General features: G+C 44.2%; 1 protein-coding gene across 5 annotated transcripts in view; it reads left to right on the top strand.

Annotated features, from left to right (window-relative positions):
* Positions 1-998: 998 nt before the first annotated feature.
* The window catches only part of smpd4 (sphingomyelin phosphodiesterase 4), a 14268-nt gene continuing 3272 nt past the window's right edge, over positions 999-11994 (top strand). Inside the window, exons 1-18 of one of the 5 annotated variants that reach the window (XM_076083501.1) lie at positions 999-1133; positions 1472-1564; positions 2041-2127; positions 2886-3022; positions 3111-3186; positions 3852-3960; positions 4282-4334; positions 4497-4648; positions 5299-5431; positions 5566-5631; positions 7597-7677; positions 8670-8827; positions 9496-9586; positions 10455-10552; positions 10698-10861; positions 11183-11388; positions 11482-11712; positions 11878-11994. The exon at positions 11878-11994 is cut by the window's right edge and continues 15 nt beyond it. In XM_076083501.1, the coding sequence (XP_075939616.1) occupies positions 1526-1564; positions 2041-2127; positions 2886-3022; positions 3111-3186; positions 3852-3960; positions 4282-4334; positions 4497-4648; positions 5299-5431; positions 5566-5631; positions 7597-7677; positions 8670-8827; positions 9496-9586; positions 10455-10552; positions 10698-10861; positions 11183-11388; positions 11482-11712; positions 11878-11994 (1998 nt within the window). In that variant the 5' untranslated portion in view covers positions 999-1133; positions 1472-1525. Of the gene's footprint in view, positions 1134-1471; positions 1565-2040; positions 2128-2885; positions 3023-3110; positions 3187-3851; positions 3961-4281; positions 4335-4496; positions 4649-5298; positions 5432-5565; positions 5638-7596; positions 7678-8669; positions 8828-9495; positions 9587-10454; positions 10553-10697; positions 10862-11182; positions 11389-11481; positions 11713-11877 lie in introns of all 5 variants that reach the window. The other 4 variants (XM_076083499.1, XM_076083500.1, XM_076083504.1 and 1 more) reach the window with 4 other exon arrangements.

The following is an 11994-nucleotide window of genomic DNA, read 5'->3' as shown; positions in this document are numbered from 1 at the left end:
GAATAAAGGTTAGATAGAGATAGATATAAACTTTATTCATCCCCAGGGGGAAATTAGTTTGTAGATTGTCGCAGCAGCAATTTACAGAGTAAAATATAACATATGGAAATGCACAATATATACAGTACAATAAAATAACAGAGCAGATATTGAATTTGAAGGAATAGATTAATAAAAAATATGATAAAATAGAATAAAAAATAGAAATGCACATTATATACAATGAATAGAGTGGTATTAATTAAATTAACAACTAGTAAACTAAACAAACTGGACAGTAGAGCAAGGATCACCAACAACAAGCAACAACTGTGTAGCGTTGTTGTAGTCATGTGAAGGACGATGATCTGGCCCGAGGTGTTTTATTATAAAGTCTAATGGCAGAGGGCAGGAATGTTTTTCTCTATCTGTCCTTGTGACAGCGGAGCTGGATGAGTCTGTTGGAGAAAGTGCTCCTCTGTCCCTGCAGTAGGTGGTGGAGAGGGTGGTCCGGGTTATCCAATATGGACAATAGTTTCTTCAGTGTCCTCCTCTCCACCACCTCTTCCAGATTGTCTTGTTTGCAGCCAATGATGGAGCCGGCCTTCTTAACTAGTTAAAATATTTAACTGTAAAGTAGTAATACGTGTTTGATACCTTAATGTTTTGCATTAAATCATTCTGGGATGTTTGCTGAAATTGATTGGATGTGGCACAGCCCTACCTAGAACATGCTCCACCAGCCGCCTGTATATATATATATATATATATATATATATAATATATTATATGTATTATATATTATATGATCATTGTAGGTCTAGAGGTAAAACATGGAGGATTAAATGTAGGTTCATGTGGTATTTGTGTTGTGTTTTGTTTTGGGGTAAAGAGAGTAAGTCTGTTGTGTGATTCACACTCCAGCAGAAGGTGGCGGTAATGCTCCAATAAGATGGATGCAAACTGCCGTAAAACTAGAAGAAGAAGAAGAGTAATTCCGGAAGGCGGCAGTAATGTGCAACAACATGAGTTAAAAAAAAACACCACAGAAGAAGACGTCAACGACTGGTCGCGGTTGAACCACTCTGATGGAAACTAAACGCGGTTGATGAGAAACTAGTGAATATATATTTTAATTGCTGTCAGTGGAGAAGGTAAAGAGGAGTTCTCTCCAACGATTTAAGGTTCTCTCAAAGTGTTTGTGAGCTAAACTTCTCTCCGTCGCTTTGTGTGTGTGTTTAAAGCTATCGCTAGCTAGCCTCATGCTAACTTGCATGGTTCCATTGACGGACTGAGTTTTCCAGTCACATTGTTTTATCGGATCAACAGAACACACAGTTATCTTCCTCAGTAGTAGTAGTTTCCTTAGCATCCATTTGTTTAATTATCAGCCTGTTTATATCTGTTAAGGAGGCTAACAAAGTAATGCTAAGCTAGGCGCTATCTCTAGTTGGAAGAAGTTAAAAGTTGTGTTCGTGTTTACCGCCTCCAGTAGGAAGACATCAACATACGGGTCCTCCAGAAGACATCAACATACGGGTCCTCCATGGCTGCTCCCACGTTACAGCAGCCCAGTTTCCTGCTGGTGAGTCTCTCTGAACGAGATTGTTTTCTAACCTGTGATTCACTAAACATGCTATCACGTTGAGTGATTGAGTTGTTAACGTGTTGTGGTTGTTGCTCATTGAGGTGTTGTGGTTGTTGCTCATTGGCGTGTTGTGCTTGTTGCTCATTGGCGTGTTGTGCTTGTTGCTCATTGGCGTGTTGTGCTTGTTGCTCATTGGCGTGTTGTGCTTGTTGCTCATTGGCGTGTTGTGCTTGTTGCTCATTGGCTTGTTGCTCATTGGCGTGTTGTGCTTGTTGCTCATTGGCGTGTTGTGCTTGTTGCTCATTGACGTGTTGTGCTTGTTGCTCATTGACGTGTTGTGCTTGTTGCTCATTGACGTGTTGTGCTTGTTGCTCATTGACGTGTTGTGCTTGTTGCTCATTGACGTGTTGTGCTTGTTGCTCATTGACGTGTTGTGCTTGTTGCTCATTGACGTGTTGTGCTTGTTGCTTCAGGTCAATCTCAAAGCGGATTCGATCACCAAACCTCTGCTGCAGCGATGCCAAGATCTGGTGAAGATCATCGATGAATACCCTGCAAAGGTACTGTAAGAGAAACCATGGATATACACAGGTGCATCTCAATGAATTAGAATATCATTGAAAAGTTAATTTATTTCAGTAATTCAATTCAAAAAGTCAAACTCATATATTATATAGATTCATTACACACAGGGTGATATATTTCAAGCGTTTTATTTCTTTTTATTTTGATGATTATGGCTTACAGCTAATGAAAACTCCAAATTCAGTATCTCACAAAATTAGGATATTACATAAGACCAATTAAAAAAATATTTTTAATACAGATGTTGGCCTACTGAAAAGGATGTCCATATACAGTATACAGTATGCACTCAATACTTGGTCGGGGCTCCTTTTACATGAATTATTGCATCAATGCAGCGTGGCACGGACGCAATGAGACTGTGGCCCTGCTGAGGTGTTATTGAAGCCCAGGTTGCTTTGATAGCGGCCTTCAGCTCATCTGCATTGTTGGGTCTGGTGTCTCATCTTCCTCTTGACAATACCCCATAGACTATATTTATATATATATATATAGTGTATAACAATATAACTAAGCTCCTGAACGTCACTCTAGCGTACTCGGGTTTCTGTATTTACCAGCCACAGTCCATCTTAAAGCTCTGCCCGTAGTTTAAGAGGAGGACCTTCTGTTGTCTTTCCTTCAACACTAAAACTACAGTTCAGCTTTTCACTGCTGGTCATCAGACCAGAGCCCTAAACTACTGAGCTACACCGTGTGTCCAGTCTATGATGCAGTGTGCGTTTCTCTTCAGGAGCTGCGTGTGATCTTCCCCTGGCTGGTGGAGACCGTGTTTGGTAGTCTGGACGGCATCATCTCCGGCTGGAACCTGCGACTGCTGCATTCACGGAGCAACGAGTACAACGTCGTCGTGGAGTTTCTAAACCCGAGGTAGACGCAGCGTCTGTTCTCCACCGTCGCATCAGCAGTTTGATTCCTCGGGTTCAGAGAATCAACCCGTGTTCTCTTGTTCTTTCAGTGGGCCGATGATGAAGCTCGTCTATAAGCTTCAAGCAGAAGAGTACAAATATGAAATACCCGTCAACTATCTGCCGGTAAGAACATTCGTCTCTTTAGTGTCTCGACCTCCATTGTTTCCATGTGACGGACTCTTATTGTAGAGCAGCGAGCATGTGAATGTGCGGCGGCTGTTTGATGAGAGTTTAAACACAGACTGCATCGCTCTGTGAGCCTCTAAGCACATGTTTTATTCATGACGCTCTCAAGCACTCCGTCCTCCTGCAGAGAGCTTCAGTGACTAACGGAGATCAATGACTCAGCGTTATGCAACACACGCGGGACTGAAGTGGGAAAGATGACCTCATTGCAGAGCGTCAGAATAAAGCTCTTCACTCTTTGGAATATCAGCTTTATTAGAGACGCAGCGAGGGCACTTTTCTTGACCAATCGTTTAGAAGAACTATGATCGATGGCGTAAACAAAAGAATTTTAATTAAATTCTATGTTCCCAGTAAAACTTTGACTATTAAATAACTTACGTTTTGCTCCAAAACGGCATCGAGTTACTTGAGAAACAACATCCAACTGAAATGAGCTTCATGTCTTCTTCACTCTCACTGATGTGTCTGATCACTGATCTCTAGATGAGTCTGTCATCCATGATGTCGAGGAATACAACAAGTCACTGGTCCTTAGTGCTGGAAGCTACTCCAGCTGAAGAATTGTAGCTGCCATTGTTACCCCGGTGTGTGTCTTGCAGGGTCCTGTGAAGGTCTGCATCCAGGAGGGGGTCCTCCCAGAATGCCCTCTGTTCCACAACAAGCTGCAGTTCCCTCTCTCTGGTCTGCTGACTCTGAACCTGGCTCTCAGTATCCTCCAACACAAACACTGCTCTGTCTGCTCTCCGTGTTCTCAGAGGCAACAGAAGCATGAGATGATCACAGCTGTTCTCCTGTTTAGTGTTTAGTTTCTCTTTATCTCAGCATGTTCAACACACTCTTCTTCTGTCCGATGAATAGCTCAAACCTCAAAGATATTTACTTTAATATGTGACAAAGAGAATGACCCTGAAAGAATCGATCACTTCTGATGTTTTCTGAGTGATCAGTGAACGAATCATTCCAGCTGTGATCCTTCTGAAGGTTTAGTTTACTGTCGACTTCACGTCATTATTCCTCAACGCTCTGCAGATCCTTTTGAATTCTTCATGTTTCATTTTGCCTCCTGTCTCATCACGCCGACGGTGAGTTTGCCAAAACTCCTATGGGTGATATTTAGCTTTGAGTTAAAGTGCTTCTTGTGAAGTCTTCATTGTTTGATGAAGCGTGGGCTGTTAAAAGATAATAATGTGGATTCATAAAGCGTCTCTTATTTTTAAAGTTGATCGTAATGAGTTTGTTTTCAGAGCTACCCACAAGGCCACCACGGGAGCTCCACTGACAGCGCCTACTTTGTGCTGGTGGACACGTACCTGAAGTACTTCCTGCCCTGTGAAGGAAGTGTTCCTCCGTCTCCTTTCTCTGACTCCAGAGGCTCCGTCACTGCACCGTCACCCAGGTACTTATTACACAAAGCTTTCATAAATCCACCAGAGTGCAGTCTGTCAAACTAACCTCTTTGATTACGAGAACCCCAGTGGAGGTTGAATGGTTGAATGTTTGACTCAGTATCACACTGGTACAAATAACAAGTGGACGTGGTCATGGTGACCTCACCCGGTGGTTTGTGGGTGTTTTGAAGCCTCGAGTTCAGCGATTTCGTTGTCGCCATCTTGGATTACGTCCGTCGCCATGTTGTTAATTCGCAACCAGTGAACAGGAAGTGACCATATCTGGACTGAGGAGGAGTGACGTAGAGACGCCGTATACGTCTCTGGTAGAGACCTGTCAATCACTGTGTAGCCCCGCCCTAAAGCATCCCCTGCTTTATGGTCTGTTTGACTCTAAATGGACCATAATGTACTAAATGAACATCATGCTGTATTGAAGAAGACTTGAAACTAGAGATTGAGACCATAAACTCATGTTTACAATGTTTACTGAGGTAATAAATCAAGAGAGAAGTAGAGTCATTTTCTCATAGACTTCTATACAACCAGAGGAGTCGCCCCCTGGTGGACACTAGAGAGAATGCAGGTTAAACCGGAGGTTGTCTCCTGGTATTTGGTCAGAATGTTTCATAATTCTTTCCTGTTGTAACTCCACCAGGTCTTCCGGTGTGTCTTTTGCTGGTTACGGCGTTCACAGTCCGAGTCTCCTCAAACATCACATATTCCATCAGCCGTCAGTGAACGCAGATCCGGCGGCTCAGGAGATCTGGAGGTCTGAAACGCTGCTCCAGGTGAGACACGAAGCTCTTACAGCTCATTAAAGATGATTCATATATTCCTTCTGTAAAGAGTCGTATGGTCCTTCAGACTGTGAAAGATTCTTTATTTTTAATCTCATACAAAATAAATTGTGCTTCTTGTTCAGATGTTTGTGGAGATCTGGCTCCATCACTACTCCTTAGAGATGTACCAGAAGCTGCAGTCTCCTCAGGTAAAGGTAAGATAGCCCCCCCCCCCCCCCCCCTCCCCACACCTCTTCCTGCACGGCTGGCTGTTAACTGACACGAGTCAGAATTAAACATACGCAGCCACCTCTGGAATATATTCTACAGATGGTTTAATACTCATAATATGAGTTCAGCCTGACCTTCACGTGACACTGTGAACAAACCACCATCAAAGGACCGGTTCACCTAAAACCCTGTGACCACGCTGCAAGCAGCCTCGCTCCCCCACCAGAGCAGCAGATCAGTTCAACATGTTTCTGTTGATGAGCAGCGACAGCGACTTCTTTCACATCAGCAAAGAGACGTGAAGCAGCTGACCCCAAGTTATTCCTTGAGTTGCTTGCAGTGTGAATGCACAGCAGGAATCCCTGTTATATATGTGTGTGTGTGTGTGTGTGTGTGTGTATATATATATATATATATATATATATATATTAAAAAAAAAAATTATTTTTTTTTTTTTTTTTTTTTTTTTTTTTTTTTATATATAATGTTTTTAAAATGCCTTTTGTATCTGATGAGTTAAGCTGCTGCATGTAGTCGTTTGCATGTAGAAGTGCTTCTGCTTCTCTTCACCTCCGTTGCATGTTTGCATGTGTGTGTCACCGAGTGTGTGTTCTGTGTGTGAGACACCATCATGAAGGTTTCTGGACCCTGTAGTGTTGTTGTTTATCCCGGGTCTGGACTCTTGGGTTGTGAACCTGTGAAACAACAGATCTCAGCGGATCCAAAGAGGGCTGATGATTATTGAAAGTCATATTTTGTACGACAGATGAGATAAAGAGGCGCGATGTTGTTCTAGCAGCTTGAAGCCACTTTAAACCAGATCCAGTCTCCCGCCATGTTCATGTAGATTTGCCTAAATCAATCCCAGTGAGACTTCGTGCTGGTGGTGTTTGTTCTGTTCACCTGCACACACCTGTAGTCATGTACAGCTACATACAGGAGGGTGCACGGAGCTGTACTGTTGTCTGTAGTTACTTCACAATCTGAAGTAACGGAGACATTAATGTTGAGATCAAGGCTGAAGCTATTGGTTATTTTCTCTATTGATCTGATTATTATCTTAATTAGTCGTTGGGTCCATGAAACGTTGATGTGGAGCTCAGGGTGACGTCTTCGTATGTCTCCATGAAGCTGCTCAGGAAACATGCTGACCAATCAGCTGCCTTGTAAAGGCCACACGTCTTGTACTAAACGCCGTTAACACCCGTTAAGCACAGTGCTGTTGCTGTGTTCTGTCTGTGAGGAGTGGACTGGAACTGAGATTTACTCTTCATGTTTCTATTTACTAAATGATCTGTTTAACGTGAATGAGTTTAACGGACCACAGAACACATCATCTGATCACACATTCATCATCTTCAGACTACATCTTACAGTTCTGAGTTCACTCTGCTAATAATGTTAAACGTGAGTGATGGGAACCATTCAAAACACAATCTATCTTCACTGTCTATAGATCTATATATAGATATATATACAGTAGAGTAAACCCCACACACTGGAGGTCACATGTTGATGTGGATGTACTTCCTGGTTGATGTTTCCATTAGTCAGCACAATGATCCACAGTCGACTCAGTGAAATGTGTGTTGTTGATTGTTGGTATTGATTCCCATCCTTCAGCCCATGTGACCCCTCTGTGTGCAGTCTTCATCCTCTTCATCACGTTGTGTTCCCACAGTCAACATCTCATTTTGTCTCCTTCTTCTTCTCTGCTTCCTGTCTTCCTCCTGAATGTTTCCGTCTGGTTTCCGTCTCCTTCTTATATTTCTTTTGCTGCCACCTCTTTCTGCTGTTCTCATGTGTACCTTCCTCCTGCCACCTTTCCTTCCCCTCTCCTCCTCCCTTCTCTCCTCGCTGCTGTTTCCTCCTCCTCCACCTTTTTGTTGCCGTCTCTCCTCTTCCTCATCCTCCTCTCCCTCCTGGTGGTAACGGGTGATCAGCTGGCCCTGCTTCAGTACCGCCTCAGTATGTCCAGCCAACCCTTCGCCCCACCAGGCTCTGGGACCCTCCACACCTACCAAGTACTGTTACCTTTTACCTCCTGGAGGTCGACCTCCGTCAGATCACAGCAGGGGGTGTTTCTCTGCTGCAGACTGAGTATGTATATATATGTATATATATATATATATATACATATATATCGACCTTTTCATATACGGATCCACAAGCAGCGATGTTTGGTTCAATCCCACAGTTGATAAACTAGTTAATGTTATTACGTTAAACGCTCTTGTGATTCCTGTATGACGTCGTTCAGTCTGACCAGAGGAATGCCTCCACAGGAGCAGTGATGCTGCAGCTTTGTGATCTAATATCTGTAGTGTGTGTTAGTCTGCATGTTGTTGTTGTTTTAAATGCACGTTTTTAACACTAAGTCTGGAGTCTGTGGGGGGGGGGGGGGGATGAGATTCTATCTATCGACACTATTGCTCAACGCAGACGATACGACTACATCTCTATTTACAGGCCAGTCATGACATGATCAGATATATTGTTTTAATGTTCAGAGGTGACACGTGTTCGTTATGAAGCAGCTTTGTGGTTTGCAGCTCTGAGGTCCCAAACAGACGTTTATTAAAATGTGATGTGGTCCTTTCACACTTTAATAAGTCACGGTCGTCTTGAAGTGATCATTTAAAAATGATTAAAAATCAGATGATACTGTTCATCCACGTCCAGTGTTAAGTCTTTGAATTATATATCGACTGAAAGACTTTTACAGACTTAGGAAGAGAATAAATTATTATTGTTTTCATAAATTCAAAGGAAGTTCTTGGTTCCAGACATTATTATTATCTCATCGTATATTATTGTAACGGGTAAATACGCAGCAGAACCATTTCTCTCTCAGCAACGTTAAACTAACTATTCGTAGGCGTGAGACCTCTGAACTCTACAGAAAGCAATGCGCTGATTCTCATTGGCTGCTTCTGGACCGAGGGTAGCGCTGTGATTGGCTGCTTTGAGCTGCTGGTGGTTCTCTGTAGCACCATGTGACCTGTTGTCTCCTCAGGAGCCCTTCAGCCCGACGGAGGAGCACGTCCTGGTGGTGCGTCTCCTGGTCAAACACCTGCACGCCTTCTCCAACAGCCTGAAGCCAGAGACGCTGACCTCCTCCTCACCGTCGGCCCACTCACACACTCACACCAGCCCGCTGGAGGAGTTCAAGAGGTCGGCTTCATCCTCCAGTTACTGTGTATTTCATGAGCTGTTTATTGGTTTATTTACAGGGACGTTAATACAACATCACTGTAAAGTTATTAGCAAAGAGGCCAGTTTACATCTGTAACACCTGGACAGATGTTAGAGTCAACTGAATACAAGGTTAAAATAACAGTTCATCTTGTATCCGTTCATAAGCTGCAGAAATAAAAGATATTAATATGAGTAGAACATCATGCAGGACTCCTTTATACTACACGGTGAAGTACTATGAAGTACTATGAAGACATGCAACACAGAGGCTCATCAGACAACATGCAGAGCAGAGACATGATGCATACTTATGATCATAGAAACATGCATACGTTCTGAAAACATACAGAGCAGAAGCACAAAACATGCAGATTATATAATATGTATAAATCGGTCCGACACAGCAGAACAACAATAAGACACATGCAGGGGAACGAGGGTCGACGGTAAGACAGACAGACGGACTAAAACTATTTAAATGAACTGTGTGTCCATTTCTCTAATGAGCAGCTTACCTGTCTTCACGTTGACGTTACTCGTTCTTGACTTCCTCCTTCCCTTATAAAATAAGTGTGTATTTGTATATATACACACATTATTAAACTGACTCCTAACAACATGTGTGGTGTTGCTCTTGTCTACAGAGTGGTGGTGCAGCGTTTCGTGCAGCAGAAGCTCTACCTGTTTCTCCAGCATTGCTTCGGTCACTGGCCTCTGGACGCCTCGTTCAGAGCGGTAAGTCTCAGAGAAATAGTCTTCATCAGTGTTCTGCTGTGAAGAGTTGGAGCTCGTGGTGTTTCACAGTGCTCCATAACAAAACCTTTTCCTAACTGGATGTCATTTTGTTCTTTAAAGTGAAGTCAAAGCTTCATGTGTTAAAGCTGCATTCTCTCTAGTGTCCACCAGGGGGCGACTCCTCTGGTTGTATAGAAGTCTATGAGAAAATGACTCTACTTCTCTCTTGATTTATTACCTCAGTAAACATTGTAAACATGAGTTTATGGTCTCAATCTCTAGTTTCAAGTCTTCTTCAATACAGCATGATGTTCATTTAGTACATTATGGTCCATTTAGAGTCAAACAGACCATAAAGCAGGGGATGCTTTAGGGCGGGGCTACACGGTGATTGACAGGTCGCTACCAGAGACGTATACGGCGTCTCTACGTCACTCCTCCTCAGTCCTGATGTGGTCACTTCCTGTTCACTGGTTGATAAAGAAACAAGATGGCGACGGCCTAATTCCCAAACTCGAGGCTTCAAAACAACGAGTGACGTCACAGCGACTTCGTTTACTTCTTCTATGAAGTCTTTGAAGGTTTGAGGAAATGACTGAAACTCTAAATATATTTCTGTACAGTTTGCAGCAAGGTGGATCAAACATGAAAGCCAAGTTTAGTCTCGGTAGTTATTTGATAACCACTAATAAATCAAACTGTTTGTACAGGGACCAGATTAAAGTGGACTTTGGGCGAGCAGCAGAAACCACTTCCTTCTTATTGTTCAGCATCAAGCCTTCTCTCTCCAGAAGGATAACCAGCTGTGAGGCTGAAGAGACGCTCACGGGTTCAGCGTTTAGTTTATCGTGATCGTCTCTGTGTTCAGGTGTTGGAGACGTGGCTGAGCTACATCCAACCGTGGAGATACACCGAGGAGAGTACCAACCCTCAGCCAGACCCCAACAGAACCGTACCTGACAAGTGGTGAGTCTGATTCTGTCTTTGGGCTCAGATATAGACGCCTTTTTGTGAATGAATCCAACACGCAGTGGTCCTCGGCTCCCCACCAACGTGATGATGTGTGTCGGTACGTGGCTGATCTGTTGTTCCATTTGTTTGTGTTGGACAGGGAGTCGTTTGTTCAGGAGAACCTGCTGATGTACACCAAGCTCTTCCAGGTGCTGCTCAACAGAGCCGTGAGGACGGACCTGGTTAACGCCAGGAACGCGCTGATGGTCTTCAGAGTGGCCAAAGTGTTCGCTCAGCCCAACCTCGCCGAGATGATCCAGAAAGGTGAGGACAGAGACGTCCCCGACGTGAGGTGGAGACAGATGGCGTCTTTAACACATTATAGAGATTTCATCTCCGGGTTTCATCTTTTATCTGTCAGAGTACGGTGGAGAGATGGCCGCTCTTTATATGTATGAGGTGTCTTCATACGGAAGCCCTGAGAGGACAGTGAGAGTCTCATCTGAAGCCTCTTCTCTCCTGTGTTCATCACTTGGTCATGAAACTGATGTGAAGACGTCACTCTGGGCTCTGTGAAGATGTTTCTAAAGCATTCGGTAGATTTCTCTCTGCTTCAGACAAACTAAAGTAACCGTGTGTCACCAGGAGAGCAGCTGTTTCTGGAGCCGGAGCACGTCCTCCACCACCGGCAGCCCCGCGGATACCTGACGCCCAGCCAGGGCGGCAGCTTCCTGTCCTCCCGGCAGCGCGTGGTGACCGACATGGTGTTCAGGGTGAAGGGCCACGTCTACGCTCTGGAGGGCCAGGACTGCCAGTACAAACAGATGTTTGGCTCCGAGCTCAGAGGAGCAGTACGTTTAGTCTTCGGGGGTTTTTATTTGGGATTTGAGTCCAGGTTTAACTTCTGCAGGAGACTCAAAGCCACATTTCTGTTGTTTCTGCAGGTGATGAAGTTAATCCAGATTATCGCACAAGCCCGGCAGACGGCCAAGAGGATATCGGATCACTCCAGCGAGGTGTCGGCCAACAACTCGTTCCTGTCGTGGTTCGGGATGGGAACCTCTGAGCTCAACAACACGTTCTCCGGGGCCGAGCCGGAGGAGAGCGGAGAGTGTCTGAAGAAGACCCACGAGTTCCTGGACCGAGCTCTGGAGAACCTGTGTCAGATCTTCAAGGTCCGGATACTTTGTTCTGTGTTTTCTTGTTTGTTTTCTATTTATTATATCGAGCTTTGAAGGTGTTTGGTCATGAAGCAAAGTATTGGACACATTCTAACTGACCTTCAGTCACGTTCCTGTCTCTGAACCTGGTTCTGTTTACTGAATGTCTCTGTCCTGCAGCTGAACCAGGGTCAGCTGGCTCAGCTCATATCCAACCTGAGCTCCTCTCAGGACGACGGGAACAACAAGCAGCTCCCAGACTGCATCCAGGGAGAGAACGGACTGATTCTAACGGAC

Source organism: Anarhichas minor, unplaced genomic scaffold, assembly GCF_050575085.1.
Source record: "Anarhichas minor isolate MPS153535 unplaced genomic scaffold, ASM5057508v1 ptg000135l, whole genome shotgun sequence".
NCBI classification, from domain to species: Eukaryota; Metazoa; Chordata; class Actinopteri; order Perciformes; family Anarhichadidae; genus Anarhichas; species Anarhichas minor.
The sequence above is the reverse complement of the archived record's forward strand: the minus strand, read 5'-3'. Positions and strand labels throughout refer to the sequence as shown.